Raw genomic sequence first — 18568 nt, forward strand, 5'->3', positions numbered from 1 at the left:
TTGTAAATAAGGTGTTACTGGAACATGCCACACCCACTCTGTCTGTCAGCTTTTGTGCTACAACAGCAGAGCTGAGTCGTTGTGACAACGTCGAAAGCACTTACTCTCCAGCCTCTATTCTCGGAGAGGGGCCACCGGGCAGTCTGGACAGGTTGGTCAGGAATTGTGTGTGTTCAGCTCCCACGGCCAGAATTTTCTCAGGCAGCTCTTCACATCTCTTTGAGTAGCTTGACCTCACACGGGAGAAACAGAACTATAGATCGGTGATCTTCAGCCGGTGTGCCACAAGAACTTGTAAAATATGCAATTCCTGACTACTTACTCAGGGGCACTGACCTCTTTTCCCTTAGTTTGTCAAATAAAAAATGACAACAGCCAACACAACAATGGTGTGAAGGAATCAAAATTACATCTTTTTTTTTTTTTTTTTGGTCAGATCGGCAAAAAATATATGTTTTGGTGTGCCGCAGAATTTTAGTAATTAGCTTATGTGTGCCAGGACATGAAAAGGTTGGAACTCGCTGCTGTAGACGATCTATAATGAAAGGCATCGTATATCGAAATCTCCAGCCAACTGGACTGGTTAGACTACAGAGTGATATTTTGGCTAATGTGTTTTCTTATTTTTTCCCTTTGTTTTTTTCTCCTCTTTTCCTGCCCTAACCCCTTCCCCCCACCAACCAATGACACAGGTTTGAAATCTTCAGCAACATCTGGAGCAAATAGTACCCGCCCCACGGGGGAGCTCCAGCTGGGGGACAGGGTGCTGGTGGTTGGCCAGCGGATGGGCACCATCAGGTTTTTCGGGACGACGAACTTTGCTCCAGGTAACTCGTGTGCGCATTCTTCGTTCCGCTTGAATTCTGTAGAGTCCAAAAGGCTTAACACGTCACATGCAATTACAGAGAATTTCTGAGGAACATTGGTAGCTATGGTGCAGGAAATGCACAACAGTGATTAAAATGCAGACTGTTTGTGCCCAGGTTGACTGTTACCCATACATTTTCTTGCCAGTTGTGTTTGAAGTGGCCCAGTGTTAGAAGTGGCTGTCACCCTCCGGTCTCACTCCCACTGATTGCTGAGCGTGCTCAGCGACAGAGCAGACACGTTAGCATTAGGTTCTTGCTGAGGATCATCTTGAAAAGGAGTAGATGAGGCGTTCACTGCACAGAGCTCTTATCAGAGAAAGGCAAGCAAGGTCTACAGGAAAATGACGAAGCTTTTGCGTGCACGGGACCTTAGAAATACGTTTGTGTGTTTATGTATTAATTCTCATCTAGACTTCTGTTGGGATTCCAGAAGCAAAGGTTATTTTCCTTTTGCATTTCCAGTGACTGAAATTTCAGGGGGAAGCCAGCTGAATGAAACCACGTGCGTGTGTTTAAGTAGCAATGTGCTGCTTTGACACATGGTGGCATCGCTGCATGTAGGGACCAGGTTGCCTAGGACAATGCTTTTTTAGAAAGTCTGTAGCAGCCTGTGAAGGCTCTGAGATTTTACCCCATTTGCAAGCTAACCAGGTAGATTGCCATGGTTGCCTGGGTGCTGGCAGACAATGGGGCTCCTGGCTCAGAGACAGAGGACTTCAGTGCTCACAACAATAGCAGGAGCCAGTGTCACCTCTTTTTTTTTTTTGCAATTGTTCCCTGGGCCCCAGTTTCGAAGGTGAGGTAGGGGGCCAGGTGACACTGCACACCCAGTGGTTTACGCTCTGGGAGAGGAGCTGTGAGCTTAAGGAACCTTCACACCAACAGTAAGCACACCTCTCCTTCGCTCCGGGGGAGACTCTGTCTGTCTCCTCCACGCCTGTCCTCTGACAGACTCCCATGAAAAGCCAGTTAGTGCCTCTGTCCATGGAACATGCAGAAGCATGAGCGTGCCCTGCAGCATTGTCTCCCACACATTCTTGTTTCATTAACGTCACTTGTAATTGCCGTCCAACTAATTGATTTGAGAGGGGCCATATGCTTTATAATTCATGTTTCTCTTAGGCCTCCAGGTAGTAATTGAGCATAGTTAGGATGTTCTTAATACAGTTTTCACAAACTTAGTAATCCCAAAGGTAGGTTGATTTTCACAATTACCGTATGTCTTTTGAGTTTCCTTTCTGTGGTTATGTTAGACAAGGCTGGCATGGTTTGATTTGCTGGATGCAGTTCATCGTTTAGTTTGACTTTCAATTTTTAAATTCCTAATGTGAAGCATTTAGAAATCTGGGAAGTAATAAGCAAATATAATAAAAGTTAGACACTTCTTTGTTAAAGTCATTCTGCCTTTTAGAAAGTAGTAGCATATATTTCTCGTGGCATCAAAAATTACGTCATTCAGTTCTGTGGAGCAGTGGTTGGTCATATCTTGGTGTTTTATAGATGATGAGATCTAGCCCCGAGAGGGTCTTGTTTAGCCTCCTTAGCATTTGTATCAGTGCCACCTCTGAAAGAATATTGTCTTTTAAATGGGAATATTGTCTTTTAAATCTGTACCTCACCACGACCTGACAATGTGTAGTCACTGTTATTAACACTTGTCATAATGCCTTTTTTGGTGTGTTACACATTCTCAAGAGTTGTATGGTAAGCATGTAGTAGTTGCATGGTATATTACCGGTAAAAAGGGAAAATGCAAAAAATTATATAGGAAAACATCAACGGCAGAAGGAAGTAAAACTTGGAAAATTCCAACTCTGGCACTCAGAGAAATCACAGCGGCCACAGGTGAGCCTGGCTAGTGACACCGAAATGTGATGACCTGTTTCAGGGCATTAGTTACAGCCAAGCAGTAGGTCTGCATACATTGCTCTGTACTTGTGCATAGTAGGACTGTTTAATACAAAACAGTCATGCAATTAATCTTTCCAACCCAAACTACGGAAATGAGCTCAAGTATAAGAGGGAAAAATACTGAGAACTTCCAGGTGGTCTTTTTAGACATTATATAATTGTCTCTTTGAACTAGTAATTGGAAGGAAACAATATTTTTGTATTTTGGAATTTATAAGTTGCAGTAAGTTTCTCAATATCTATATCCTTATTTTTTTATTTGATGCTGATTGTAAGGGACCAAATACAATTAGTACTGTATTCTCCTTTTTAATAAAAAAAAATGGATTTTTTGGTACTTTTAACTGGTCTGAGTCACCCTCAATTTGAGAATCATTAGGAGTATTTGTCCACTTACCTAATATTTACCACCCGACTGTCATTTTAGGCTCTAGAAAAGGAAATCCTATGACTGCTCAGAGGAGACCCTTTAAATACTTAAAAGCCTTTTAGAAAATCCTTCCTCTTAGATAACCTGAATCTTTTCATTTAGATTAAAAAGAATATTTCTTTTCACCCTGAGTGGGGGAAAACAGAAAGAAAAAGAAGAGTTACCATGATGTCTAACCATAGTTTTCATTTGATTTGTGTCCTCCTGTAATTATTGAGGAGCTGTGTGTGGTGTTCTAACATTGGGAGTAAAATGAAGAGGTTGCTGGTTCCTTTATCAGTATTGACACAGCCCATGTTCCCCAGTCCAGGACAAGCTCTGGTTCATCATAGCTCTCAGACACGTTTTGGTCATACTACTTGCATTACAGCCAATCTTGCCAAATTCTTGTTTGTGCATTTTAGCTTTCTCTCTTAATGTGCAACTCTGCAGTGAAGCTTGTAAAACCTTTTCCCTATTTGTTTTCAACTTTTCCAATTTTATCCTTTGACAGCTGAACGATCATGACGATCATTCCTCATTTCGGTCATTTGTGAAGTTGTGGAATCATCTAGACTTTGGGTTTGGGTAACAGCATAGCTGCTTTGGCTACAGTGCAGATGCCGTTAAAGCCGCCCATTCTCATTCCAGGACAGTGGTACGGGATAGAGCTCGAGAAGCCGCACGGCAAGAATGACGGCTCCGTCGGCGGTGTGCAGTATTTTAGTTGTTCTCCAAGATATGGAATATTTGCTCCCCCATCCAGGGTACAAAGGTGAGGAAGAATGGGATTCATGTTTATTCACAAGAACTTCTTGTAATTTGCCATGGTTTATAGTTAGAGCTCCTAATTTTATATTGAAGACGTGCACCGATTACGTTCCTGTCTTCTTTCAGGGGGTTAACCAGCCACTGCCTTCAGAGAGGAGGCTCATGGAAAGCTAAATTTGCTTTGCTGAAGATTTGCAATTTTAAAATCCTCCTTTATTCCTCATTTGCAAACCCTATGAGTACGTGCAGGCTATTAGAAGTGGCGTTTGCAGCGAACACTGGGAGCAGCGAGCTTAATCTGGCATGCAAACAAAAGTGAAAATGCTCTCTGATTGCTCCAGGCGCCCCATTCATCCTCCTGCAAACCTAATGGGACCAAAATGGCTTTTCCTCTGATTTCTTTAGTTTTCACAAAAATAGATAGGCAGTAGATCTTCGGGGGAAGCGAGGCTTCAAGTATTTATGTGTAATATACCTCCTCAGTGGCTCCTCTTAGCATAGTACACTTTTGTACCAGCTCACGCTGGTTTCAAAAAATCAGGCTGAACAGAAATCAAGTCGTCATGAAATTCCAGGTGCCGTTTTAGAATGACTTAGGTGCTGAAAGAGGTTGGTTTGGTGGGAAGTGGGATGCTAATCTTAAGTAGGAAATAACATCTGTGGTATAACCACATTCACGAGGTAGGTCTGCAGTTACACCATGGGAGTCTCCTCCAGTTCACGTCCAGCTAGACTGTGTGACCACCTCCTGGCACATTTAACAGTTTTTATATCCATTTGCTTTCTCACTCTATTTTTCATACTGAATAATGACTTACAATTTCTGTATTAATTTTCTTCTATGATGTACTTGATATAATTTTCTTATTATTTATGACTAGAGGCCCAGTGCATGAAATTTGTGCCCTTGAGGAGGGTCCCTCAGCCCAGCCTGCGCCCTCTTGCAGTCCGGGAGCCCTCGGGGGATGCAGTCGGACATCCTTAGCGCTGCCGCGGAGGCAGGAGAGGCTCCTGCCACTGCCGCTGTGCTTGCCAGCTGTGAGCCTGGCTTCTGGCTGAGTGGTGCTCCCCCTGTGGAGTGCACTGACCATCGGGGGCAGCTCCTGCATTGAGCGTCTGCCCCCTGGTGGTCAGTAAGCGTCATAATGACTGGTCGTTTCACCATCACGCCGAAACTGGCTCTCCGACATCCCCCGAGGGGTCCCAGAATGCAAGAGGATGCAGCCAGGCCAAGGGACCCCACCAGTGCATGATCAAGGCTGGGGAGAGACATGGGAGGTTGGCCAGCTGGGGAGGGGCCACAGGAGAGCTCCAGGGTGTGTCTGGCCCCTATCGATCCGTGGACCCCAGCAGCAAGTTCACCTACCGGTCAGAGCGTCTGCCCCCTAGTGGTCAGTGCATGTCATAGCAACTAGTTGACCAGTCAACTGTCTGCCCCCTGGTGGTCAGTGCATGTCATAGCAAGCAGTTGAGCAGCCTTAGCATATCATTAGCATATTACGCTTTGATTGGTTGAACGGCCAACTGGACGACCAGACACTTAGCATATTAGGCTTTTATTATATAGGATAATATAGCATTTAATATATGCTTTCCAGTTTATAAAGTGTCTTCAATTAAATGTTGCTTTATTTGACCCTAATAAGTATTTGGTCAGCTGAGTTGGGAAATTGCAGGAGCTAATCCATTCATTTACTGAGCATTTAATGAGCAGTGGGCTCTGTGCAGTGCACTTTATTATTAGCATTCCCATATTGCAAGTGAAGAAGCGTAGAAGAGATAAAGTAATTCAGCTGAAGCCTTATAGCTAGTGTAGGGGAGGAGAACTTCCTCCATGCTTAGGATCAGTAGCTGGACTGGGGTGGGGGGGTCTGTGAATTAAACTGACAACAGATAGATTAACAGGAGAAAAGATATTATAAGTTTATTAGATTTTATTTTTATATTCACGGGGCATCACAGAAAGAAATGAATATCCAAAGGAGTGGCGAGGTTGGAGCATTATAGAGCACATTAATAGCGGAAGAGGCAGGGAAGGCTACTCATGAGAGAGCAAATGATTGTTAGGAAAGGTGAATGGGCACTTAGGAAAACGGACAGGAGGTAGGAGGGTTTGTGACAATGTCTGTCCGGGTGTGTAGTTTGTGAGGATGTCTGTCTGGGTGTGGTGTCGACTCAAGGCTCCTCTCCTGGGCTAAGAGTCGGTCTTCTCTGCTTGGTGAAACTCCTGGGGAGGGGATTTACCACAACTGAGTTCTGTGTTTGGAGGACCCATTTTTGGCAGCATCCAGAGACAGTCTGCCCCTGCATGTGTTGATTCTCATGGATCTTCAGCTCAAAATAACTCTCACGTCAGAATGGCCTGTGGGGGCGTGTTCTGATCTCCTCTGTTAGTGAATGACACAGCCCACCCCAGCCCAGTTTGCTATTTTGTTGTTGTTTTCGAAGACCTTGCTTTTAGAAAGGTTGCTGTTTTTTTTGGTAGTCATTTTATAATGAAGAAAAAGAGGTCATAGCTAATGATTAGCATTTATGTTTCTGGTTCAAGGTCTGTGTGCCTGACATTTTGAAAGGCCAAAACTCAAAACGTCAGAATTTGGAGCAAGAAAGGTTTATTGATGGAGAAGTCACCAACTGAGAAGATGGGATTCCTCAAATCCATCCTAAGAATGTGCAGAGTTCAGGCTTCTTTTATGTCAAGAGAAGGGGAAATGGGAGGGGCGAGAGGTGATTGACAAAGGCAGACAGCAGCCGGCTGAGCACCAGCAGGGGTCCCAGGAAGACCTGAAACCTCTTTGTTCCCAGTCCATTGACCCCCGTTGATTTGCATCCTTCCAGGAGGCTTCTGCAGATCTTTGATAAGCAATCATTGTTGTACATATTTCCCCCATCTCCTCAGGAGAGGCACCTTCTGGCAAGGGGCTGTTTTTATAAAAACTCAAGCCACCAACAGAATTCCTCCAATGATTGGCATGTCTGTGCGCAAGAACACAGCTGAACAGGATGGAGTCAGAGAGGCTGAGCATGTCCGTCTGCTGCACTGACATCAGCCGGCACTGTTTTAGGCGCTCTGCTCATGCCGCAGCAGCAACCCTGCGGGCCAGGCGCTTTAATGACCCCTCTGTCCCAGATGAGGAAAGTGTGCACAGAGAGGCTAAGGCAGCCGTGGGCAAACTACGGCCCGTTTGAAATGAACAAAACTAAAAAAAAAAAAGACCGTACCCTTTTATGTAATGATGTTTACTTTGAGTTTATATTAGTTCACACAAACACTCCATCCATGCTTTTGTTCTGGCCCTCCGGTCCAGTTTAAGAACCCATTGTGGCCCTCCAGTCAAAAAGTTTGCCCACCCCTGTGCTAAGGGATGTGTGCGCTGTGCCTAGCTCCCAGTGGGGGTTTGAGCCCATGTGGTCTAGTGATGGTTAAAAGAGGCCCCGTGGCTTTCTTCAGGGCCTGTATCTTATAGTGATTGACTTGGGAGTAAAATCCATGCGGAATGTGACAGTCTTCTGGGTTCTCATATTACTCTGGAAAAATCTTCATTAACACATTGCTACGGTCTCCTACAAGTTTTATTTGTCTCCTAGTCAGGAGGACAGGGGTTGTTCATTTCATGTTCGATTACCCGAGAACATAGGGTGGCTTACTGTAGGCACGGCGAGTATTGATCACGTCGAGCGCAGTGTTTTTTATGCTGTAACAGCCTTTTCTCTCCTTTAGATTATGAAGCTGCTTTCTTTTACATGGTTTCATCCTTTTCTCGCTTTGTTAATGGAACACATGTTTTTTAATTTGTTTTTCCCCCCTTGCCTTCTATTTCGTCGTCTTTAAGGTGATTCATTTAAAAGCAGCTCCCTCTTAAAAGAAACGGGGCGCTCTCTCTCTAAATGAACTGCTGTCTCGATCCAGCTGTCTTCCTGTCATCTTCTGATTGTCTCATTCATCCCCATCAAATACTATTAAGTGTCTTTTAGCACTTTGTGCTGTGCTAGGCATTCTGTAAGCAAATAAAACAGACATGGTCCCTGATTTTGAGGAGTTTCTCATTTAAACCAGCTTTGGAGCTCTTTAAAGACACCACTGATCTTCCATAAGGAAGAATTTTTAAATCCTTTTTATTGAATTTATTGTCGTGAAGAAGGAGGAATTTAAAACTAGGGGCTGCGTGAGGACAGTCTTAATAAAATAGTGGCACAGCGTTTCTCCCAGATTGTGGCTGGCCTTCCCTCTCCCCGCCCCGCACCCCCCTTTTCTATTTAAAAATGTGCCTCTTGTCCAGAACCTTTGCACCTGCTTTTGCCTCTGCGTGGAGGCTTTCTACTAACACCCAACTTTCATCTAGTTTATACCTTTTCTTCCATTAACATATAAATCAACCAACATTTCTTTAGAGAAATTCTAAGAAAACTATCCATCTAGCCATCTTTTTGCCCAAGTGGGCATCAGCATAGTATTAATTTTCTTATTCTTAGTTCTCACTAATAGATCCTTATTACAAATTAATCACTTTTAGAATAAAGTTCTTAACTATCCATCACCACTTAATTCAAGTATCTGTCTTTTCATCAAGTCATATTTTTTGTGTTCATGAGTCTGTCACTGATTGCTGTATGATGAATATTATGTAAAAAAGATGCATATAAGTTGCAGGATGAAATTGCAAATATTGCAAGAGTTGCAGGATTTATTGATGGCAGCAGTGTGCTGGAGGAAGTGATTGACAGTGAAGGCTTTGCAGATTTAGGTCAGCAAACAATAGAAAGAAAATAAGACTGTTAGGATTGGCCTTTTAAAAATAATGATTTGAATACCCTATATAATAAATAGCTAATATGCTAATTAGACCAGATGGCCAAACGACCTTCTGGAATGACCTTCTGGAACGACCTTCTGGAATGACCAGTGGGTGGGGCGGGGCACAGGGCTGTGAATTTCGTGCATCAGGCCTCTAGTTAAAAAATAAAGACAAACCTGTCAGGAAAGCGATCTTTATGTTTATGCTTAGAGTCAAATATAAAGTAAAAAAATGTTGAATTGTTTTAGCCATATAATTTTATCAGAAAAATCACACACTTACAGACTCAGCTGATATCAGTTTGGCTTAGTGGATAGAGTGTCGGCCCACACAGTGAAGGGACCCAGGTTCAGTTCTGGTCAAGGGCATGCACCTCGGTTGTAGTCTTGATCCCTGGCCCTGGTTGGAGTGTGTGTGGGAGATAACCAATCAGTGTGTCTCTCTCACATTGATGTTTCTCTCTCTCTCTATCTCTCTCCCTTCCATTCTCTCTCCAAAAAAAAAAAATCAATGGAAAAATGTCCTTGGATGAGGATTAACGAGAAAAAAAGAATGTGGTATTTTTACAACTATAACATTTGTTAAATTTAACATAAAATAAACTTATTTTCATAGTTTTTAGTTTCATCCTTGAAGATAAATTTACAAAGAAGTAAAGTCAGGTCCCTATCTTAAGTGAATTCACTTTAAGTTGACTTTTTCTATACAAATTATTGTTAGATAACAAAGAAGGGATAAACAGAAGATATCTTCTGTTTGATTATTGCCTGTCTCTGATGCTAGACTGAAGTTTATCCTGGCTCATAATAGGTGCTCAATAAATGTTTGTTGAATGAGTGAAATAAGAAAACCATTAGTGTGAAACCTCAGTTAAGAGCCAATCTTCAATCTGAAGACCACCAACTTCTAATAAGGTTTGTATTACTTGTTTTATTTACAGAGTAACAGATTCCCTGGACACACTTTCAGAAATTTCTTCTAATAAACAGAATCATTCTTATCCTGGTAAGATTACAGTTTTATGTTCCTAATAACTATCCCTTTGCTTTTATTTATTGAAGCATTTTATTGTGAAGTATGTATGTATACAAAAAAGTGTAAAAGTGTATTTGTATAGTTTATGTAATCATAATCACGTCTATTACCTGCCCCCAAGCTGAAGAAGACAATTATCTGAATGACAGAATGCCCTGTGTTTCCCCTAACTCTTTTTTTTAGTTCTCAATAAAATAGAAACTGACTTATTCAGTTTCTGTTTTATTTATCTTTTATTTCTGATTGCTTTTCTGATATTTTTAAAAAAATATTTTTATTGATTTTAGAGAGAGAGGGAGGGAGGGAGGGAGAGAAACATCGATGTGAGAGAGAACCATCAATCAGCTGCCTCCCATATGCCTCCCTGATCGAAGATCGAACACCCAACCTGAGTATGTGCCCTGACCAGGAATCAACCGCAACCTTTCAGTGCATGGGACTAAGCTCAACCAACTGAGCCACATCTGCCAGGGCTGATTTTTTTTTAAAAATGATTTCAGGGAGAGAGAGGAAGGGAGAGAGAGAAACATAATCATTATGCTTATTCTTTCCCAAATAATAGAAAAGTTTTAAAACTGAGTTATTCAGTTTCTATTTTATTTCCCCCACAAATTTTCCATTATTATAATAGTTTTTATATGTAATCATTGTTTATTTAATTTGCTCACATATTTACAAATAGCTCTTGTCATTTATCCTCAAAACTTCCACCTGGGATTGTTTTATTTCTACTTCATGTATATTCTTTAAAAGTCCTTTTAGAAAGAGGTCTGTACCAAGTTTTTGTCTTTTCTAGCGATAGTTTTACTGGGTAAAACGAAAATGCAGTGAACATTTTAGTTTGAAAGATATTTTCTCCCTGCACATTGACAATATAATTCTACAGTTTTCTGTCTTCTGTATTTTTTGAGAAGTCAGCTACGAGCCTGTCCAATCCACACTGTTATAGGTGATTTATCGTTTCTTTCTGATTGCTTTTCAAGGTCTCTATTTCCTTGGTGTTGTACAGCTTCACTGTGATGTGTGTAGGTGGGGATTTCTTTTGTTTATCCTGTTCGGAATCTGGATCTTCCTGGATCTGGGAATTAGTATCTGATCAATTCTGTAAAAATTCTTGTCTATATACTTACAATATTTTCTCCTTCATTCTCTTTACTATCTATTTCTGAAACTCAGACGAGCTGTACAGCAGCCTTTCTCACTTTCCCTGGACAGCATCTGGTATCTTCAGATCCATCTTTTCATTTCCTGGTTCTTTCTTCGTTTTTTTTTTAAATATATTTTTATTGATTTTTTACAGAGAGGAAGAGAGAGGGATAGAGAGTTAGAAACATCAATGAGAGAGAAACATCAATCAGCTGCCTCCTGCACACCCCCTACTGGGGATGTGCCCGCAACCAAGGTACATGCCCTTGACCGGAATCGAACCTGTGACCTTTCAGTCCGAAGGCCGCTGCTCTATCCTCTGAGCCAAACCGGTTAGGGCTCCTGGTTCTTTCTTTAGCGATGTTTATTCTGTTGCTTAATCTAACCACAAAGTTTTTAATTATAAAGGTTTCTTTTCTTTTTGGTAAATCTGTTTGTTACTTATTGTCACTTACTCTTTCTCCATATTTTCAAGTTTTTCTTATATGTCTTTAAACATTTTCAATGTTATCTTTTATGTCAAATGATTCAGTATTTGATGTCTTTGTGAATCTGAGTCGCCATCTGTTTCTGTCGAGCCTAACTTACGGTGCTTTGTGCTGTGGGTTTGTAGTTCATTATCGTGAGATACTCCTTTCCCTCTAATGGATGGGGACTTGTGAGGCCTAGGTTGATGCCTCCTATTTACTTCTGCCTGTTGTCTCGAGGCCCTGCCCAGCCTGGGGCTGTCTCAATCTATAGCCTCTGCAGCTTTTAAAATGTCACACGGACAAAATGAACTGTGCACATGACCCTAAGTTCTGAGTGAGGAAATGTTGCCTGTTTTTGAGCATTCAGGTGACCTTTGTCTTTGTCCAAATGGTGTTCATTTTGTTTCTTGATAACCTTACACTGCGGGGAGCAGGTTGGGACCCTCGCTGAACCAGGAGTCTGGAGAGAGTCCCCCTGCTGGCAGCTGGCTGGCCGTCCCTGTGTCCTGGGCAGCAGCGAGGCGGCGGCCGGTTCCCCAGAAGTCAGTGGCACCTGTGGTTCGAGATGGCAGATTGCTTTGGTGCTTGGTTACCTCTCATGGTTTCTCTTTTTAGGTTTTGGCCTCTTTGAAATTGGACCTTTTGTGTCAGCTCAACAGTATTAAATGCATTATAGTTATTTTAAATGATACTTGCTTTAGTCAAGAGATTCATTCATTGGGTCTGCATTAACTGCCAGAACTGAAGTCCCTTCTTTTTAAAAACATCTTTTTAGAAATTTACCTTTTGTGAAATCTTATTTTATTTTTTAGATTACACTGTCATTTGGGGATGGCAGCAGTCATCAGCTCTGAAATTTTATTATTTAATAAATTAGATATATTTAGTGATAGTGTTTTTAAATCTTTTATTCTGTTTTATATGATTTATCAAGATTAATATTTGAGAAAAAAGATTCAGCTTTATCAATATATACTTCAGTGTTATTTGGCTTTCAAGAACCTTTCTAATAAAACTTCCGAATGTATGTCATGATTATAACTTGCTCATGTACGTGCACTTTGTCTGAGAAAGGTCAGATACAAATTTGTCGTGAAATCTGAACTACTTCTGTATTCTGGATGTACTTACCTTCTGTGCTTTCTCTTTCCAAAGGAACATTTGAACTAGCAGAACATCTGCAGGAGGAATGATAAAAGATAACTTTTAATAAAAAAAACATGGCGTTTGTTTTTTTTCCTCTTCTGACCTTAACTTGCATGTTTAGGTTTTAGGAGAAGCTTCAGTACCACTTCAGCTTCTTCCCAAAAAGAGATTAACCGGAGAAACGCTTTTGCCAAGTGAGTATGAAGATTTAGCAACACACCGTTCGAGAGGAGCTGGGCGGGATTCTGCGAAGGACGAAATGTGGGGTTTTGTACCTTTCACTTGGCTGGGTAGGATTTTATCACTTAGGGAACCGTGCGTGAGTGCACTGAGAGGAGTTCTGTTAAAGATGTCGCCGGGACTGAAAGTGCTGCACTGCACATATTTTTGAATTGGTTTAGTACTGTTACTAAAGGTTGGAGGAATTTACATTTTGTGTTATCATTGAATAGGGTGGACTGTTTAATTAGTCAAAGAATTGATTTACTATTTTCAGCAGTGCATGAAAGCAATGCCAGGCCTGTTTGCATAATAAGGTAATGTTACTAGTAAAAAAAAATTACTCCCACTCTGCCTTGGGAGTATACTGCTCAAAATGCATTTTTGTTTATTGGTTTGTTTCTTGTAGAGAGAATCTCTTTTTCTCTTTTTCTTTTACATTTATTTAACCCACACCCTGGGGCTCTGGGAGGTCCCGTGAGATGCTGTCTAGCAGGGCTGGGTGGGTGTTTGTTGTATATGTGTGTGTGTATATTTTAAAAAATATGTCTTCATTGACTTTTAGAGAGAGAGGAAGGGAGAGGGAGAGAGAAAGAAACATAGATGTGAGAAACGGTTGCCTCCCATATGCACCCCGACCAGGGACCAAACCCACAACCTGGGCATGTGCCTTGACCCGGAATTGAACCAGTGACCTTTTGGTGCGCGGGATGACGCTCAACCACTGAGCCACACCCGCCAGGACTATCTCTCTCTCTCTCTCTCTTAAATCCAGATTAGTATAGTATTAAAATAGTCAAAAGGGAGATCTTTTAAAATGTCAAAAGTTTACTATGGCTATTTAGACTAAAAACCTCAAGTTGTGAACACAAAGTATTCTCTCTTGTGACTGAATTGTGAGCCGCAGTGGAGATGAAGATGGTAAGTCGCATCACCTGGCCTTCAGGTGTAAGAGCTGCTCTTCCTTTTCCCGTGAACAGATCAAAAACCGCGCTGCGCCGCAGCTGGAGCGGCTCGGCCCCGGGCGTGGAGGGGGGCGCGAGGCTGCACGAGGGCTCCCAGGTCCTGCTCACCAGCTCCAACGAGATGGGCACCGTGCGCTACGTGGGCCCCACCGACTTCGCCTTGGGCATCTGGCTGGGGCTCGAGCTGCGGAGCGCCAAGGGGAGAAACGACGGGGCCGTGGGCGACACGCGCTACTTCACCTGCAAGCCGAACCACGGCGTCCTGGTGAGACCGAGCCGAGTAACCTACCGCGGAATAAATGGGTCGAAGCTCGTGGATGAGAACTGTTGAGTTAAACTCCTGGCGTGTTCGGTGCGTGAGCGTGTGTGTGTGTGTGTGTGTGTGTGTACATACAAGCATGCATGTGTATGTAAGACATAGAATAAAGTCTGGCAAATGTCGACTTTAATTAGCCACCATTTAAAATTTGAAAATATGGCTGTCTTCCTAAAAACCACGATTAAATCCAGAGGGACTCCTTTGAAGAGCTAGCACTGTGAACTGTGGGGGTCACAGTTCCCTCAGAACAGTTTTGAAAGAAGCGTTTTTAAAAGCTTTTGCAGCTTTAGACCCAAGACAGTTCCGAGAGGTAGGGTAAACGTGCCCGTGGGTGGCCCGCTGCTGTTGCTCTGTCTCCTCTGTGCACACAGTACTGAGTGTTTCCTGGTCGTGGGGGTTTGCCCAGCTTTGCTTAAATTTGATGTTCACACGGCCTTTTCCTGTCAAGTATTTTGGGGTTTTCGTTTCGTCCTGTACTAGTAGTACAATAAGAAGCTTTGTGATTAGTGTATTTTTCATATTTGGGGCAAAATTATTTGCCCTTTCAGGAGGGCCTCATGGAAAGCTAGGTTAGAATTTTGGAGTTGGATGGGGCCTTGCACGGACGTGGAGTCTGAGCCGTTTTCTCACCCACAGCCACTGGCTAGATGGCTGAGGCCTGAGGAGGGAGCGTGGGTCTCCTGAGTGTGGCTCACGCTCTTTCCTCTGTACAAGCGGATACTCTCGGCTTTCTCGTCCGTGTTGGTGACTGCTCCATCGGGATGAATTATAAAAACTATGATTAGGTTTATGAGTTTAAGTGATAATGAGGATTTTTTGCACATACTTATTTAACTTCCTTATTGGACAGATCTCTAAAACACACACAGACACACACGAAGCACTTTTACCATAGGATGCACTTTCATCTTTGCCATCATTTCCTCCTGGGGTATGAAAAACATTAAAAAATTATATTGAAGAGAAGAGTGCAAATTAAGATGTGTTAGGAAGAATGTAGTAGTTAATCATTTAAATGTTTATGATTTCTCGGGTTTTTTGTTTGTTTTATTCATAAATCTGGTGTTCCCTCTTGTTGCTGTTTTGTATTTTCATTTGTTGAAAGCCATTCTGTTACAGCCGCGGGGCTGAGTCATCATGGTTTTATTTTCCTTGTTGAGCGTGTGTTGACAAACTACTCTTCATAACAGAGTGAGGTGATAATGCCAAACATTTGTATTGTGGATATGTATTGAAGTTTATGGTCCTATATGTATAATGATTGATCCCTAATTGTAGATATTTAGACCTTAATCTACAACGGAAATATCAGAACAGTTTGCTTTATAAGATTAAAATCCTCCTTCAGAATGGAGCTTACTTTGTGCTTAGAAATACTAGGTTGAACTATTTTGCAATATACTATTTAAAATCACAATTCTGTTGCTTCGCTGCCTTTTAAAAAAGAAGTGTGGCATTTCAAATACTGTTAGAGCTATTTTCCTGAAATACATGTGCAAAATAAGGCTGCTTTATAACCAAGGAATATTTTTATTGACCGAAGAAAATGACTGTACTGCTATTCAAAAGTAAACTTATTTTATTATATAGCTTATTTCTTAAAGACTCTATTTATACCTTGACATGAAATCCCTGGTTATACTGAACTTGGGTGTCTATAATTCTTCCTGTTGACTATAAAACACTGTAAGTTAGCAGCAGTAATGCAACACAATTCAGTGTTGCATTTTGAGATCAGAATAATTCTCATATTTAGATTAGGATTATTAATGTGTACATTTCTTAAGGAAGAAAGACACAACAGATGCTATACAAACAAATTTGATGTTTTCATTTGTTTTGCTTATTGATGTCAAAATTCACTTCTTGAGCATTAATAAAAGGGAAGCTATTTGGTTTTGGAATGGTATCTTGTCATTTCCGCCCCCCTCGCCTTGCCACTCTGCCTTTCTCAGTGACTTAACTTTTTTTCCTTACAGTAATGATTCGGATTTGTCCTGTCCCTATAAAGCGTCTTAAGAAGTGTCATGCTTTCCACTCAACAATAAAGCTACGTTCTAGCCACCCCTTTTTATATTGTTTTGATGGACAGAGAGCCACCTAAGAAAATAATGTGTTTCTACAGTTTTCTAAAATTGCTTAACTGTCTTTTATACCAGTGGGATTTCATTGGTTTATGTAAGGCAGGGCAGAACACTTTGAAGTTAGAGTTAAAAAATATATAAATAAGTAGAGGCCTGGTCATGGGGGGGGGGTGTCCCTCAACTCAGCCTGCACCTCTCCAACCTGGGACCCATTGGGTGATGTCCGACTGCCGGTTTAGGCCTGATCCCACAGGGACAGGCAGTCGGACACCCCTCTCACAATCTGGGACTGCTGGCTCCTAACTGCTCCCCTGCCAGCCTGATTGACACCTAACTGCTCCCCTGCTGGCCCGATTGCCCCCAACTGCCCTCCCCTGCCAGCCATCTTGTGATGACGTGGTGGTGGCCATCTTGTGGTGGCCATGTTGTGACGATGTGGGGCGTGGCCATCTTGTGGCGGCCATCTTGTGATGACGTGGCGGTGGCCATGTTGTGATGATGTGGGGTGTGGCCATCTTGTGGCGGCCATCTTATGATGACGTCATGGCCGTCTTGTAATGACATCGTGGCGGCCATCTTGTGACGGAGTCGTGCGACGCCACCTAGGCTTTTATTATATAGGATTGTCTGCAGTCTACTAAAAACTCTTTGTCTGTGTTTTAGGGTAACTTGGTGGGGATATTGAGAGTGCTTAAAAGTGTTCAGATACAGATGTCACTGATCTGAGCCGAGACTGTGGGCCCGCTGTGAGCCCCCCGCAGCCTCTCCTGACCCCCTGTCCTTCCCGCGTGTTTAGTTTGTCTCCCTAGCACTTAGCACTCTTGGTCACGGTAACATTTTTGCTTGTTATTTCTCTCTCCCCTCAGTGGCCCGAGGGCTGGATATTTGGCTGCTTCGCTCATCGCTTAGTTCCCAGCACCTGCGTGATTCTCGGCTCCTGTGGAGCTTGGTGATGTTCACTGAGTTCCAGAGGCAGCAGGCCGCCGAGCATCTGCAGCAGGTGCTATTGAGCTTCATACGGGCCTTGGGCGCCGGCCATGCACCCGGAGTCTTACTTGTAAGGGAGGAAAGGGCATGTAGCCCAGCGTTATGACGGGACAGTGGCCTGAAGGAGCTAGAAAATGTTGGGTGTTGGGTAGAAAAGGGGGCAAGAAAGACACAACAGGATCGCCTCAGGCAGCTGCCTCTGTGTTCTCCCGGGGCCGGCTCTGAATTCCCGTTTGCTGACCTATCATTTAGAGAACATGGTGGTGTGTGTGTCTGATAGAGGGAGAGTGAACTGGATCTGACCCGAGTGTGCCCAGCATTTCATTTCAGAGTTGTATTTTGGACCTGCCTATGTAGATTCTGTGATAACATTATTTAAGCCACAGTGACCGATGGCTAGAGACCTCCTGTGTTCGGAATCATTCTTAATTGAGAAACAGATCGAGTCGTGTAACTACCCCCAGACATTTGTTATCTAAGTGATTCACTCGGCGACGTGTAATGTGCACGGCCACACTGCAAGCCAGTAGGAGAATTCACTTTTTATTTTTCTTCATGCCCTTGGCTTCACTACACTTATTTATGATACAAATACATTAGTTAATACAAAACTCACATTATCACACGTGTTTAGTAATGTTTAGCAATACCCCTCGGTCCACACACAGGCCCTTACACACACGTGGCTCGGATCCACAGCAGGCATTCCTGATGAAGCTGTGTGGGCTGAACAAGGAGGCCACATCATGGTTTTATTACAAGCAGGGTGTGATGCCTTTGCATAGGCGGATGGAATTTTTCTACCAACATTTTTGCTAATGCTCCTTGTTATAGGCGGGAGAGGAAGCGTACGTGGAGGGATGCGAGGGCCGGCTTCTTTGTCCGGAGGATGTGGTCTCAGGAGTGGACACGTAGTGTTGTTCAAATTGGATAAATAAAATCAAATAGTCTCTGAAATCTATTTGTACAGTGGGGCCTTGACTTACGAGTTTAATTCATTCCGTGACGGAGCTCGTAACTCAAATTACTCGTATGTCAAATCTTAAAGTGAACGAGTGAGACACGTGATGCTGGGCTGATGTTGTGGCGTTCACTGTGACGTTCGCTGCGCCAACTAGCGGTGGGGTATCTGAAGATGGCTCGTAACCCGAATTTTAGCTCGCAACTCAAAGCAAAAAATCGGCCAAGAGACGGCTGGTATCTTGGAAAACTCGTTAGTCGGGACACTCATAAGTCAAGGCCCCACTGTACTGAATTTGAACCTGATGCGTCTCTGAAGTGTAGGAAGTTTAAGCAGCCGGATGTGTGTTCCTGACATGTGTCAGATCTCACGGAGGGTAAGTTCTTCCACCTCCCCTTTCCTCGAAGTGGACATACCCTCTTGAAGACTGAACAAATTATTTTTCACATAAATCAAAATAAACTGACGTGGAAATAAATC

The 18568-nt window shown here is 42.8% G+C and overlaps 1 protein-coding gene across 2 annotated transcripts in view; it reads left to right on the plus strand.

Annotated features, from left to right (window-relative positions):
* Positions 1 to 15960, plus strand: part of CLIP4 (CAP-Gly domain containing linker protein family member 4) — a 51591-nt gene extending 35631 nt beyond the window's left edge. For both annotated transcript variants that reach the window (XM_014460558.2, XM_014460557.2), the window contains 5 exons: positions 693 to 827; positions 3841 to 3964; positions 9697 to 9761; positions 12675 to 12747; positions 13753 to 15960. In XM_014460558.2, coding sequence (XP_014316044.1) covers positions 693 to 827; positions 3841 to 3964; positions 9697 to 9761; positions 12675 to 12747; positions 13753 to 14068 — 713 coding nt within the window. In that variant the 3' untranslated portion in view covers positions 14069 to 15960. The remainder of the gene's footprint in view (positions 1 to 692; positions 828 to 3840; positions 3965 to 9696; positions 9762 to 12674; positions 12748 to 13752) is intronic.
* Positions 15961 to 18568: the final 2608 nt, after the last annotated feature.

Source organism: Myotis lucifugus, unplaced genomic scaffold (genome assembly GCF_000147115.1).
Source record: "Myotis lucifugus unplaced genomic scaffold, Myoluc2.0 scaffold_134, whole genome shotgun sequence".
In the NCBI taxonomy this organism is placed as follows: Eukaryota; Metazoa; Chordata; class Mammalia; order Chiroptera; family Vespertilionidae; genus Myotis; species Myotis lucifugus.